General features: G+C 45.8%; 1 protein-coding gene across 1 annotated transcript in view; it reads left to right on the top strand.

Moving 5' to 3' along the window:
• The window catches only part of GAB2 (GRB2 associated binding protein 2), a 147,320-nt gene that overhangs the window by 72,440 nt on the left and 59,030 nt on the right, over positions 1-15,850 (top strand). Inside the window, exon 2 of the mRNA XM_082219295.1 lies at positions 14,136-14,436. Within this exon, the coding sequence (XP_082075421.1) occupies positions 14,136-14,436 (301 nt within the window). The remainder of the gene's footprint in view (positions 1-14,135; positions 14,437-15,850) is intronic.

Raw genomic sequence — 15,850 nt, 5'->3', positions numbered from 1 at the left:
ACCTATGAGTACCTTCCTGTGAGTATGTGACCTTCCGCTTGAGGGATTATGGCGGGGACCAAGTGGTTTCGAAGTCCTTGGCCAATGAAGCAAATTGGCGGTGGAATGAAGGAAACTGGCAAAGGAGTTGATTTTATATGATTTTTAAAGCTGGGTAACTTCCCTGATCTATCAAATCGAAAGAATACAGTTATGCATAATATTTGTAACATTTAACAACTTTAAAGATGTGGCCTCCGCCGTAATTTCCGTAACTACTGCTCTCCAGATGTTCCGATGTTCAATGCTCCATTCGCTGGGTCCTGCAGCAGGAGCTTTTAAAAATACACAGTGGTTGGAGGTTTTGCAGTATAATCTAGAATATACCCAAGAGCGAACCTGTGTCCTTACATGCGCTGAAATCTTTAGAAGGAAAGAGCCCATCTCTTCCCCTCTGAGTGGATTTTGCTCTTTATTGACTTCTCGGAGCCACGGCATCAGCGGAAGTTCTCTTATCAGCCACTGCTGTGATTAAATAAGTTGCCAGGGCCTTGCCTCTGAAAGGCTGTTTTGTAATCTCTTGCTAAAGTATTATGGACTGTCTGCCTCTGGTGCTGTCTCCCCCCCCCCCTTTTATCTGCTGTTCTGCAATAACAGGGAAGATAACGCATGGCTTCCTCTGAAGCCCAGGTGCAGGGCAGCCGTCGCTAAGCCAGAAATCCCTGCAAGGAGGCGCGTTTTCCAAGTCTCAGGACTTGGTAGACGTCACCTGCAGAGCTCGTGGGTGTCTGTAAAGGCCTCTCTGCTAGTGGTAAAAGGCTCCACAAAGTCAGGGGGTCAGGTGGTTCAGCAGGGCTAAATCCGTGACGATAGTCAAGGGGGTGACCTGTGTACTTTGTAGACGTAACCTAATTGACAGTGCGGTCTCTGCACGAGTGTTTTCTGGTTTACTGGAATATCGGAGCCAAATAGCTCAAATTGCCCGGAGGTTGCAGAACGGCATCATCTGGTTTCGGCATCTGCACATAAAAGGAGATACGTAAACATCGGAAATGGAGACTAGGGCCCTTGGTAGTTATTGGGATGGTTATGCCCAACCCCACGTTTACTACTGTTTGCACCTGCCCCAAGTTCCAGGGCGTATGTCTGTTTTCAATCGACGCCTGTCCCATAGCTTCCTGCTGAAATTGCGCAACTTTGCATGCCAGGAAATGTTCCCGTTTATATTTTGACCCACGTTTGTTGAGCTGTAGCGCAAGAGTGCTCATCCAGATGGCAATAATGTAGGGAAATCCTTGCAGAATGACGAATAAAGCGTGTCGATGTGTGTGGATGGTCCAGTATAAATCTACCACGAATGCACTATTAGTGTGTCAGTGACATGGTGCAGAATGCACATGCAAAAAAATCTGCCACCCCCTTCCAAAAAACACCCCGCCAGGCTAGAGGGAGTCTGTATCGCCAGCAACTGTTTCTGTTGTTTTCTGTATTATTATTAATACGAATAGTCCCAGTCCTCTGTTCCAGGTTGCAGTTTTTGCAGCTATGTTTGGCAAGTTTTTTTTATGATATATATATATATAATACAGTCATACCTCAGGTTACAGCTGTTTCAGGTTGTGTTTTTTAGGGTTACAGACCGCCGAAACCCGACAGTACCAGAACGGGTTACTTAGGGCTTCGGCGGTCGCGCATGCGCAGAAGCGCTAAATCACGCTTTGCACATGCGCAGAAGTGTCGAATCACAAGCCACACGTGTGCAGACATGCCGCTGCAGGTTGCGAACATTGCGGGTTACGAACGTGCATCCCGCACGAATCACGTTCGCAAAATGAAAAGGAAAATGAAAAGTCAAAATAAAAACTGCACGCCATCTCAGTGTCATGTGAAATTTTGGCCCAGGAACCTTCAGATCTTTTAAGCTCAAGAGGAGAGGGTATGGATCGAAGCAGTGCAGAAAACCGAGCCCCGCTTGAAACAGGAGACAGAGTGAATGGAACAAATTGGCTCAGGGCTGACAAACCAGGAAAATGGGTTTCGAAACAAACTAGGGAATGGCCAAACCCCTGAAATGAACTGGAACTGGGTCTCCAGTTGAGCATTCTGTTGGCTTAATGGCCCAATCCTTCAATCTGGGTCCTCTAGCATGTCGTGATTAATGGATACCATTTGAACTTGCAAGGTATCTCTTTTTTTTCTGAAGCAAGGTCCCCTTGAGATTTCGTTTGGCTGGCCAGCCATGTGGAATGCACAGATATTGGAAGGAGGAGCACACCACTTGGGTGCAAGGAGGTCTGCGCACTACTGTGCCGAAGAGATGGATGGCCAATTTGTGTGTGTGCACTTGCGCGCTCAGAGTAAGTTTGGAAGGGAACTTGATTTCAGAAAGTTGGAGAGAAAGCACAAACTTGCGCCCATACCGTAACAGAAGCAATCCTTCATTATCGCTCCTTTCGCCACTGATTATTCCTTGAATGGTCTACATGCAAAGGGAATAGCTTGCAGGAAGCATACTTTTATATGTTGTTGTTATTTAGTCGTTTAGTTGTGTCCGACTCTTCCTGACCCCCTGGATCAGATCACGCCAGGCACTCCTGTCTTCCACTGCCTCCCGCAGTTTGGTCAAACTCATGCTGGTTGCTTCGAGAACACTGTCCAACCATCTCGTCCTCTGTCGTCCCCTTCTCCTTGTGCCCTCCATCTTTCTCAGCATCAGGGTCTTTCCCAGGGAGCCTTCTCTTCTCATAACGTGTATTGGAGCCTCAGCTTCAGGATGTGTCCTTCCAGTGAGCACTCAGGGCTGATTTCCTTAAGAATGGAGAGGTTTGATCTTCTTGCAGTCCATGGGGCTCTCAAGAGTCTCCTCCAGCACCATAATCCAAAAGCATCAATTCTTTGGCGATCAGCCTTCTTTATGGTCCAGCTCTCACTTCCATACATCACTACTGGGATAACCATAGCTTTAACTATACAGGCCTTTGTTGGCAAGGTGATGTCTCTGCTTTTTAAGATGCTGTCTAGGTTTGTCATTGCTACACTTTTATATATAGGGTATTTAATGGTACAATTTAAGGTATTTGGGCACGTTGTGGTATATGAGAGCCAGTGTGGTTGGAAATTAGTGGGCCTTGCAGGTGATGTTGGACGGTGGGAGCCGTGTATGTCACCTTGAGTTCCTTGGAAGAAAAGGTAGGATATAAATTCAATGAATACATGCACTAAAAAATACAAAATACAGCGGTACCTTGGTTGTCTAATGGCTTGGCTCCTGAACAAATCGGCTCCCAAATGCTGCAAACCCGGTTTGTTCTGGTTTGTGAACGTTTTTTGGAAGCCAAACGTTCAACACGGCTTCTGACTGAATGCAGGAAGTTCCTGCAACCAATCGGAAGCCTTGCCTTGGTTTCTGAACGGTTCCTGGAGTCGAACAGAGTCCCAGAACGGATTAAGTTCAACAACCAAGCTATAGCTGTACACCACAAAAATCCACAAAATGAAGCAAACCTTCTAAAAGTGATCCTCCACAAAAATCACCCAGCAACATACAGCAGTTACGCTGCCCACATAAGAGTGAGTACAATGAATAAAAGAGCAAAAAAACCCAAAAACCAGATCATTAGAGCTCTCTGTAGATGAACAGAGCTATTTTCCCTTCACTGGAGCATTGCATATATATTGAAATTAAAAAGATTTTCATAAAGGACCTGGGAAGGTTATCTTGACCTCACTTGGGGAGCGACAGAGCATAAGCCTGCCTTTATCTTTCTTTCTTTCTTTCTTTCCCTATCCCATTTCCTTCTCCGGGAAGACCCAAGTTATATATTTCCCCCCCTTCGGTGATAGGCGCAGCAAGATGGCTGCGCGTCTATATTTAGCTCCTCTATTAGCAGGCATGTCAAAGGGGAAATTGCATTTAGTTCCCAAACCAAATTGAAATCCGAAAGCCGGCCTACGGTTTTTTGCTTTTATTTTACTGCCAAACAATTTGCTGCTCTGCTGCCTTTGCGAAGATCCGTCCTGCCGCCACTTCCTCGGCTGTTGCGCGGCCAGTTGGAGATTTAGTGCAAAACTAATTAGGCTACAAATCTTTGGAGTGACAAGACAAAGGGAGGCATGGGGAGGGAGGGGGGGGAAACGGCAAAGAGAAGGGAAGTCATCCTTCTCCCTCCCCCTTCTGGGATGTGGTTGTGTTTCTGCTCAGTTGAGGCTGGAATCCTAAGCATCTTTAGCAGGAAGCAAGTTCTGCTGGCTCTCTGTCCTTGTTGCTCCCAACTTGTACTCCAGGCTTCTCGTCACAGGGGCTGCACTGTGGGATCAGACCAAGTTCTGTCTAATCCTGCGTGTTTCCAAGAGCTCCCAGCCAGCTGTTTTTGGAAGCTCACCAGCTGGAGACGATGCGGAGCGCCGTACCCTATTGTTTATGTCCGCCATCTGGCGATTAGAGGTATCCTGTTTCTCAGCACAGGGGCTCTGTAAAGCGAAGATCTGTATTGTGGGGAGTGTTAGAAATTCAGGTATATAAGCCAGGTGCTAAATGGCTCCTTAATCCGGGGTTACAGTGGCCAAAACGGAATTTCTAGCTGCCATTTTGGGGCAAGAAGGCTCTAAAGTCTCATTTTTCAAAGGATGGACTGACTGTGGTTGAGTCTCACTTGAACATCTGGATAGTTCAGATAACAACCTTGAGCTGGGTTAAGAGCTTTGAGAACTTTTTTTTTTAAGCGTTTATTAATTTTCCCATAAGAACATCTAATTAACATATCAAATCAAATCCAATAAAAATAAAAAAATAAAATAAAAAGTCCAATTGTCTTCCAAATTGTAATCTTAATTTTTTAGAGAACTTGAAGAGGAAAAGTCACTTGATCCAGGGACAGTCCACATATTTGTAGGATTTTCCTGCCTCCTTTTCTTAACAGCGACATGGATAAGTAAGATATTCTTCAGAACTATGAGTGGGGCAGGGGTAAGTGAAGACAAGCGGCATCAATTAACTGTAACATTGTTCACTGCCCCTGCTCAGGCTGCACAGGTAAAGCATTTTGGGTCCAGAAATTCATTCCAACAGTGCAGATAAAATATAACAGATAGAATTCTACAGGGCGTGGTATTAGGGTGTGAAAACAGCCCAGATCCATGGATCCCCAGGCATGCGCCTCCAGATGGTGAAGATATCAGGCCCCCGGGGATCTTCACTCGGCCACAAGTGGCCAAGAGTTAATGTCGAACACTGGCTTGGCAGGTCAGTGGCAGAGTATCAACCTTGGATGCAGAAGGCCTCAGGTGCAATCCTTGGCATCTCCAGGTACAACCAGAAAACAGCCCCTTCCATAACTCCAGAGAGCCACAGTCTGTTCTTCTAGACCAGAGGTCGGCAACGTAAGGCCCATGGGCCAGAGGCGGCCCATGAGGGTCGCTTAACCAGCCCATGAGCCGCCCCTGAACCGAGCCGCCCACTCGGCGAATCCCTATGCGCTGTGCTAAACCGGTGCAGCGCGGGGACTCTCTTTAGTGGCTCCAGAAATCGCTTCTGCGCATGTCTGCGGTGCTGGAAGTCACTTCTGCACATGCCCAGATGCCGAAAATCGCTTCTGCACAAGCACGGTTTTCAGCGTCTGGGCATGCGCAGAAGCAATTTCCGGTGTCACGGACATCTGCAGGCGCGATTTCTGGCGTCTCACTGCGCTGGCCCAGCCCACGGAGGATCTCCATGGGAGTGATCTAGCCTTGCCGACCCCTGTTGTAGATCCTACAGAGCTAGACAGAGTGGTGGTCTTTCTCAGTGCAAGGCTATGTTCCTACATTGACCCAACACACTTCCTGTAGTTCCAGCCAGGAATTCTTACCAGTGCTTTTGACTGGGTGAAACAGTTGCAGGCTCGACGCAGCCGTACCCCCTGATTATCTGGGCTGCCTCTTCCCAGCAGCTGAGCGCAGAGGCCTCACCTGCGCAGAAGGAGACCAGTCCTGTTTACGGGAGATAAATGCCACATCATGCTTGGCTCAGCTTTGAAAAGGCAGCTGATGAATGGTTTTGGGGCCCAATTAACTCCCTGGTTGTTTGCCAAGCTATGCAGAGGTCTCTTCTTTCCTTCGCTTTAGTCCTTGCCTGCTTCATCGGAACAAAACGCCACTTTGTCTTCATCGCAGGTGGCAAAAAGGTGACCTCTGGACGAGGAGGAATGCACCAGTTCCTGTGCTGCACGCCAAACACGTAACAGGCGCCGTCCTCACACAGAAGAGTTGCAGCCCTGGGAGATGAATCATGGAATCATAGAATCATAGAGTTGGAAGAGACCACAAGGGCCATCGAGTCCAACCCCCTGCCAAGCAGGAAACACCATCAGAGCACTCCTGACATATGGTTGTCAAGCCTCTGCTTAAAGACCTCCAAAGAAGGAGACTCCACCACACTCCTTGGCAGCAAATTCCACTGTCGAACAGCTCTTACTGTCAGGAAGTTCTTCCTAATGTTTAGGTGGAATCTTCTTTCTTGTAGTTTGGATGAGTAGCTCCTCTCTCCGTTCCGCCCCCCAAGGGTTGGCAACATTGGTTGTGCACACCGACTCCTGCAAATAAAAAAGCAACGGGTTTTCCTCTGCCCCTCTTTGCCCATTGCAACTGGGGCTTTAGCTGAGCTCTCACTCGGTTCGGCCAGCTGGGAAGGGCCCTAGCTCATTGGCAGAGAGACACCCTGTCTGAAACCCCAGAGAGTTTCTGCCAGTCAGTGTGGACAATACTGTCTTGGATAGGCCAGTGGTTTGACCCATAATAAGGCAGCTTGCCTGTTGTCTTTGTCCATGGAGTTTTCTTGGCGGGGATACTGGAGTGGCTTGCCGGTTCCTGCTCCAGGTGGATCACGTTTGGTCAAAACTCTCCACTATGACCTGTCCATATTGGGTGGCCCTGCACTGCATAGCTCATAGCTTTTCCGAGTTATTCAAGCCCCTTCGCCACGACAAGGCAGTGATCCATGAAGGGGCAATGACAAACCTAGGCAGCATCTTAAAAAGCAGAGACATCACCTTGCCGACAAAGGTCCGTATAGTTAAAGCTGTGGTTTTCCCAGTAGTGATGTAGGGAGGTGAGAGCTGGACCATAAAGAAGGCTGATTGCCAAAGAATTGATGCTTTTGAATTATGGTGCTGGAGGAGACTCTTGAGAGTCCCATGGACTGCAAGAAGATCAAATTGATCCATTCTGAAGGAAATCAGCCCTGAGTGCTCACTGGGAGGACAGATCCTGAAGCTGAGGCTCCAAGACTTTGGCCACCTCATGAGAAGAGAAGACTCCCTGGGAAAGACCCTGATGTTGGGAAAGATGGAGGGCACAAGGAGAAGGTGACGACAGAGGACGAGATGGTTGGACAGTGTTCTCCAAGCTACCAGCATGAGTTTGACCAAACTGCGGGAGGCAGTGGAAGACAGGAGTGCCTGGCGTGCTCTGGTCCAGGGGGTCACGAAGAGTCAGACACGACTAAACGACTGAACAACAACAACATAGATTATATAACGAGTTTATATTGACACTGCATTGTTGTATTTGGTCATCGTGTTGCCCTTGGATATTACCAATGTTGGCTACCGCCAGAGCTACCACCACACTCTTGTGACAAGGAAGGAAGGAAGTGGGGGAATAATATGGAAGTGGTGATAATTTTAAAAGGGGAAGAGAGACTTTTTGAGGTGGTGGTGACTTTCCCTTTTCCTCCTCCTCTCTTGGGGTTCCGGCTGCCCACCCCTGTTCTATACTATGTGATTATGACTTTTAGGTTAGGTGGCTTTTTTATTATTATTAAAAGGAGGATCTGTCACATTAATTGAGGTGGATAGGCTTCTCAGTGGCTATTGCCATCCAAGGCTCCCATGGCGGTGCCCAGTTTGCATTGACACATTACAGGGACTTTTGGGTGGTGGCTCCCCATTTGTGCCTCTGATGTGGTGCGTGTGTCTCCCTCGTTGTTGACGTCCAGAAGAAATTGAAAAGCATGCCTATGTCCCAGGCACTTGATTGCTGATTGATACTGGCCATGAAATTAAGAACTGCAAAGCTGTTATATGTTTTTAGATTTTTCTAAATGTATTTGAATTGTCTTGGATAGTTGAAATGTTTTAAACAGATTTTATTTTACTTTTAATTTAAATTGTACTGTTTTGAGCTTTCAATGTTTGCTGCCTTGTTTCCTTTCGGAAGAAGGGAGGGAGTTGAGTCTGGTCCACCAATATTAGGCATGAGAGCAAAGTGGAACCTAATACTGCCTTTCTGTCTTGTTTGTGGGTTTTCTATGGGGGTCTGATTGCTCTCACTGTAAGAAGCAAGGTGCTGAACTAGGTGGTCTTTTGGTCTGATCCAGCTACTCATTAGAGATTTTTTAAGCAAAAGATGGAGAGGGGTAAAGACCTGTTATTCCATTGGGTCTCTTCCCATTGATATTGTCTGCCGCTGTTGGAGAACTCCTGTAGTGGTGCTTTTCTGTCTGCTGTTTACTCCATCTTAATTGCTGAATGTCGCGGTTAGTTAATTGTTGTTTTAACTGATTACTATTTTTAATGGCTGTTGGGACTGCTTTGGGAATCATCGTGGTTGTAGAAGCTGTATGCAAATATTATAAATAAATATAAACACAAAATAAATTAGGCTTGGCGGCGGCGTTTTCCGTGGGCGTATTCTGCAACCTGTGACAAATGCAATAAATAGCGCATTTACTGGTGGATTAATACAGGGCTGTCCATGCATCATTCTGCTTTCGTTAGGTGCAACACTGCCGTCAGGAGGGGCAGTAACCTTGTTCTGTAGCACAGCAAAAAACACACGAGACAAAAGTAGTAATGAATCGAAACAGTTGAGGTATGAAAAGACACAGGGTTTCTGCCAGAAGTTACAGGCCATGCACTTATTTGGAAACAAAGCAGTGTGTCCACCAGGAAACACTTGCAGGCCAAACCAGTATTGAAAGCAGTGTCATCTATAACCACCTGATACCATTACAACCACAAATAATCAGGGATACACTTTAAAAAAAAAAAAATGGGGGGAGGGGACATTTGGAGACAGGGAGGCGATGCTTTGAAACCAACTGCAGTGTTAACCTTGGGTCTTGTGTTCAAGACTGCGCAACTCTAAACCCATCCTCTCCTACTTAAAAACCATTTATTTAATACTTTGCCTAAAGGGTGGTTGGTCAAGCTGCAAAACACAGTGCCAGTAAGGTCCCAGATGCCTGCCACCTTAATTCTCTTTCCAGTGGTAGCACAAGTTGTGATTATCTGCAGTTGCTGAATATTGCATTGACTGGTGACAGGAGACTTCTAAGTTTGTGCCCTAGTTGGATGGGGTAGGAAAGGAATGGTGTGTGTGTGTGAGAGAGAGAGGGGGGGGGAAGTCACGTTAAATGTTGAGTAAAAGTAAAGGGACCCCTGACCATTAGGTCCAGTCATGACCGACTCTGGGGTTGCGGCGCTCATCTCGCTTTACTGGCCGAGGGAGCCGGCGTACAGCTTCCAGGTCATGTGGCCAGCATGACTAAGCCGCTTCTGGCAAACCAGAGCAGCGCACAGAAATGCCGTTTACCTTCCCACTGGAGCAGTACCTATTTATCTACTTGCACTTTGACGTGCTTTCAAACTGCTAGGTTGGCAGGAGCTGGGACCGAACAATGGGAGCTCACCCCGTCGCGGGGATTCGAACCGCCAATCTTCTGATTGGCAAGCCCTAGGCTCTGTGGTTTAACCCACAGCGCCACCCGCGTCCCATAAATTCACTAAACGTTGAGTAGGATACATTTATTTTTTAGTCTTGAGAACATAAGAGATTTGTTGTCCCAAACCTTCCATCATTCAGTTTCATTGCATTTCCCCAAATTCTCAGAGGGGAAGGGGAAAACATTGCTGTATCCCCTTTCTCCAAAGGGTGCTTAGTTTTGTATTGTCTGGCGTGCATGTAATCGGTAGTTCTTGCCAATAGATTACAAGTGAGCCCAACCCACATTGAGCGTAACTCAAGTAAATCCTGTTGGGACTCATCATACAGAACAAACCCTCCTAACAGCATGAGCCAGAGTTTGTCTCCCCAGCCCGGAAACATGGCCCAAAATTGCACCTATACGTTATAAAATCAGCACAGGGGACATTGGTGTCCAGGGCCTGTGCCCTTGAGCTTTACCTACAAATGCTAGCAAAAGATGCTCTCTGCGGTGTTTTCAAGTTATGTGTGGAGGGGCACGTCATATGAAGGCCTGCAGCTTTAGCTGGGACAGCTGTGTGTTCAAGGGCTGGGTGGGTCTCATCTGTGCTCCCTCGACAACCTATGATTAAAGGCCGGCGCTGTTTCTCGCGCTTTTTAACATTCTAGCTCCAGTCCCTGCTGTCTGTCTCTGACAGCTGGGCCAATATGCATTCGACAGATACATGCGCTGCTTTGGCAGGGAGACGCATGATCTGAGAAACAGCCCTCGGAGCGAGCGTCACTCAGCCAGCTCCATCCTACATACAAAACAGATGTTTTCCGGGGGAAAGGGAGATAGAATTGAGCGCCGCAGAATGTTCGGAGACTTGTGAAATTGGTCCTCCGTTAGCTGGGAAGGAGATGGAGAAGGCTTTCTATCATCCCGCATCAGCAGAAGCAACACCAAGATGTCGCGTAGAGCAGGGCTGGGGGAGGCTTTCGGGCCAAGGGCCACATCCCATTGTAGACAACTTTGCGGGGGCCGCATAGCAGTGAAGCTAAAGTGGGCAGACCTCAGCTTCAATGCATAGATGATGAATTGGAAGTGTGGGAACCTTAGTAATGGCTTGGTTGGTAGTGGAAGGAGGTGGTGCAACACTGAGGAGAGAGAAACAAGCTGTACAACACACACACACACACACAGAGAGAGAGAGAGAGAGAGCAGGGAACCAGGCACAGGGCCTTCTCGGTAGTGGCACCCACCCTGTGGAACACCCTCCCACCAGATGTCAAAGAAAACAACAACTACCAGACTTTTAGAAAACATCTGAACGCAGCCCTGTTTAGGGAAGCTTTTAATGTTTGATGCATTACTGTGTTTAAATATTCTGTTGAAAGTCACCCAGAGTGGCTGGGGAAGCCCAGCCAGATCGGTGGGGTATTAATAATAATAATAATAATAATAATAATAATAATAATAATAATAATAATAATAGATTAGTATTCAGATTATTGGGACCAGCTGACCAGCATACTGTAAAGAAAATTTCAGTGCCAGATTGCCAAATAGGCAGAGTAGACCCCGGCCTAGGGGCCCTTTTAGGGGCCCCATGACAACAGATCAAAATAATATTGATTTGATCTTGAATGAAAATTACAATCAAGCTTTCTTAGTTCAATGTTATCCCACTAGAGTGCACACACGAGAAACCTCCGGATACTGAGCTTTCTGTGAGTTAGTGTGCCGCAAGTTCAAAATCGTATTAGGAGACCATTTACGAGGGGGGTCCCCCGAGATTTCGACGGCCAAGGGGGTCACCACAGGGTTTAATATGGCACTGGATGGCTTAGCGGTTAGCACGATTGAATTGGGGGAGACCCAATTCCACAGCCCTGTTGAGACATCTGCCATGACTGCAATCATATGGATAGTTTCCTGGGAGTAAGCTCCATTCAACTCAGTGGTGCTACCTCTGACAAATGGGGCATGCTGAGTTTTAAACGCAGCAATACAATCTTCAAACCGCTGAAATGCTTTTAATTTTGGCCCCCATTTCAGGATGCAAACCAGTGTGAATCTGGAAGTGACCTGGAGACGTCATAAAAGATGTCACTAAAAGGACAGGGCAGAACAGGGTGTTTGCGGGCTTTTTCAGTTGCACACGATTTCACAGAAGTGCGTGATGACCAGGAATGTAACCCCTGCGCAAATTGTGGCTTTTCTGTATAAATGTAAACCTTGCAAAGAATCTGCTGGTGTTGAGAAAGGCTTTCCGTTTAGACTTTGCATTTTCCACCCCTACAAGCCCTCCAAAACGATGTTACAGGTCACACAACTCAAAGTATAGATATATTTATTAATTCAGACTATATACTTTAGTGCATTGTGCCCTAAGCAAGTTGGAAGAGGTTTTGAGATACAATTGTGCTAAATAAATGTTTCCTCAGATCAGGCATTGGCAAACAGTCTTGCTCAGCTCTTCCGTCGCCCTGGACCAGAGTTTACTGACAGCGCCCATAAATCACAGCTCTGCATTCATTGCCCATTCAAGGTTGCTTCCAGCTAGTTCAAGGCCCATCCAAGAGATTTTTCTGCATGAGGCAGCAAATCTGTCACAGACAGACACACTTGTTCTCTTTATTTCTCTCTCATTAACTCGTCCTGTGTGGGCCCTTTTCATTTCGTTTATCCTTTCTGCAGCATAGTGATACCTCAGTTTTTTAACATCTCCATTGACGAACATTTCAGTTTTCGAATGCCGTAAACCCGGAAGTAAATGCTTCGGTTTTCGAACGCACCTCAGAAGTAAAACATGAAACATATTGAGTTTTCCATTTTGAGGCTTCCATACTGAGTTTTTGGTTTTCGAACGTTTCGGAACTCAAACGGTGTTCCGGAACGGATTACGTTCGAAAAGCGAGGTTCCACTGTAGAATCTTTTGGTGGATTGGGACCCATGGCTCTGATATCTCTGGCAACCTGCTTAATCTGGCATCCCAGATTACTTTGCACAAAGTTTGGGAGTAGTTTGCAGGACATTGGCTGCTTATTCATCCCAATTGGTTTGCTAGGAAGTTGCCCAGAGAGGCTGGAATAACCCAGTCAGATGGGTAGAGTGTAAGAATATTATTATTATTATTATTGAGAGAAGTATTGAGCCAAAATCTAGAATTAGTTGACCCTGCCTGTCAAGGCTTTCCTGAGTTAGGAACTTTTACCACAGTCAGCTATATTAACATGACAGGCTCGTTGTTGCATACATAAAACAAATTCTTTTGTACTTTTGGTAAGTCCACTCCTATAATACCTAATAAGAAAGCTTCTGGTTTTTTAACAAAGGTTATTTTAAACATTTTCTTCATTTCATTGTAAATCCTTTCCCAATTTCTTAATAATTTTACAATCCCACCACATATGGAAAAATGTCCCTTCTGTTGCTTTACATTTCCAATATTTGCTTTCGCTAGTTTTATACATTTTTGCTCATTTTGCTGGAGTTAGATACCATCCATATATCATTTTCATATAATTTTCTTTGATCGCCACACATGCTGTAAATTTTATATCACTTTTCCATAATTTTTCCCATTCCGCCATTTGAATGTTATGTCCCACATCCTGTGCCCATTTAATTACGACTGATGCAACCTCTTCATCCTGCATATATACACAAGCAATGTACACAGGTTAATACATTAGCAGGGTTTTAAGAATACTTGCAATTTTATTGTGAGTGGACTACAGGTGATTTAAACATGTTATAAACTTAACAATGGACATGCAGTATCTCGATGAATAATGGAACCAAGGAAGGGATTAGAGGGAAGTCAATTTGTTTTGTTTTGTATTGTTCTGTATTGTTATTTTTATTTTTGTTACAGTGGTACCTTGGGTTACATGCACTTCAGGTTACAGACTCTGCTAACCCAGAAATAGTACCTCGGGTTAAGAACTGTGCTTCAGGATGAGAACAGAAATCGCGTGGCGGCAGCAGGAGGCTCAATTAGCTAAAGTGGTGCTTCAGGTTAAGAACAGTTTCAGGTTAAGAACGGACCTCTGGAACGAATTAAGTACTTAACCCGAGGTACCACTGTATTCTGTATTCACCGTATTTTTCACTCTATAAGACGCACCAGACCATAAGACGCACCTAGTTTTTGGAGGAGGAAAACAAGAAAAAAAATATTCTGAATCCCAGAAGCCAGAACAACAAGAGGGATCACTGCGCAGCGAAAGGAGCAATCCCTCTTGCTGTTATGGCTGCTGGGATAGCTGCGCAGCCTGCATTCGCTCCATAAGACGCACACACATTTCCCCTTACTTTTTAGGAGAGAAAAAGTGATTCTTTTAGAGCAAAAAAATACGGTATTTTTTTTTTTAGAAAATTAATAAAATACTATTTTTTTTAAAAATTACAGACTCAGCCATTCTAGCCAGGAGACGCTTAATTCCAGAAATTCAGACTGTTCCCAACCTCTTCTCTCTTTCCTAGGCATGGAAGAAGCGGTGGTTCATCCTTCGCAGTGGGCGAATGAGCGGAGACCCTGATGTGCTGGAGTACTACAAGAACGACCACTCCAAGAAGCCCCTGCGGGTGATCAACCTCAACTTCTGCGAGCAGGTGGACGCTGGCTTGACCTTCAACAAGAAGGAGCTGCAGGACAGCTATGTCTTCGATATCAAGACTAGCGAGAGGACTTTCTACCTTGTGGCCGAAACAGAGGAGGATATGAACAAGTGGGTCCGTTGCATTTGCCAGATCTGTGGATTCAACCAGTCCGAGGAGAACCCAGGTATGCGCGAAATTTCACGGCACAGACGTTGGTACCATTTAGAATAAAAAGTCCTTAAAGCAACAGGCAGTTGTTCCTCTTGCGAAAAGGGTTGTTTCTTACATGTAGAAGTGAAAAACCTGACTTGTGTTTTCTAGGATGAGAGCAGGTAAGTTGACAAGTACATTTGTGTGGTCTAAAGCAACCATTATTTTCAAGCTGTCCACAGGGAACAAAAATGACTGGAGATCATGGTGAACCACGTCATGAGTTTGGAGTGTCTCAGTAAACCATGTCATTAATTTTGGGGACTCTTACTGAACCACGTCCTGAATTTGGGGGTTATTGGTGAACCACATCTTGAATTTTGAGGCTCTTGGTCAACCACATTATGAATTTTGAGGGTCTTTAGCCTGTTCAATAATCCATTCCTGGTCCTCCCTTCTTATAGGCATGTCCATCTTTCAGCATCATAAAGCCCATACCCTTAGCACTTGCTTCCACAGCCTTTCATTTCATGATTTAAAAAATCTGCAATAGTGTCCTTTTAATCTGTATATAATAATGTTCACTCTTGCCCTTGCCGTTTCTACATTTACGGGACTGCCTCTTCTGGTATGTCCCACAGAGGACCCTAAGGTCCATGAATAATAATAGCTCAAAGGTCCCAGGCCCTAAGGAAGCCAGACTATCCTCCGCCAGGGCCTTTTCAGTGACGGCTCCGACCTGGTGGAATGCTCTGTCCCACGAGACGAGGGCCCTGCAAGACTTGATCTCCTTCCGCAGGGCCTGTAAGACAGAGCTATTCCGCCTGGCCTTCAATTTGAATTAGCCTGATCCTCTGTTCCCTTTTCCCTTTCCTCTTCTATGAAGAAACCCTTTCTGGGACCCCACATTTAAATTTTTATTCACACACCTCCTTGCTGGCCAGGTAGCCCTGGTGATCATTCAATGTCTACTGACTGGGGTTCCGCCCCCAAACAAAGTGACCCCTGAATTTTTGAATTTTATTGATATTGATGCTGCATTTTATGTTGTATTCTATGCTGTTTTATGCTGCTTTTAAGTCGCATTTTAATCAATGTTTTATATTTGCTGTTAGCCACCCTGAGCCCGGTTTTTAAACCAGGAAGGGCGGGGTATAAATAAAAATGTATTATTATTGCATTAGAATACTGCATACTCCAGGTAGGTCTGCTTTGAAGGCGATTTGAAAAGTACAGTGAGTCCAAAATGCGGTTGTTAACTGGAGCCTCCAGTCTGGAGCACATAACTCTGCCAATGTTTGATCTTTGCTGGTTTCCAGCTTGTTTCGGGACCCAGTGGTGGTTTTGACCTTAAATGGCCTCTGACGGAGATAGCTTAAGAACCGCCTCCTGTGATACTGAAAGCATCTGAAAGATTTGAGATGTGCATCAAAGGCTGCATTTGTGCT

This window comes from Podarcis vaucheri, assembly GCF_965113315.1.
Source record: "Podarcis vaucheri genome assembly, chromosome: 4".
Classification (NCBI taxonomy): Eukaryota; Metazoa; Chordata; class Lepidosauria; order Squamata; family Lacertidae; genus Podarcis; species Podarcis vaucheri.
This window is presented reverse-complemented; position numbering and strand designations above follow the sequence as displayed.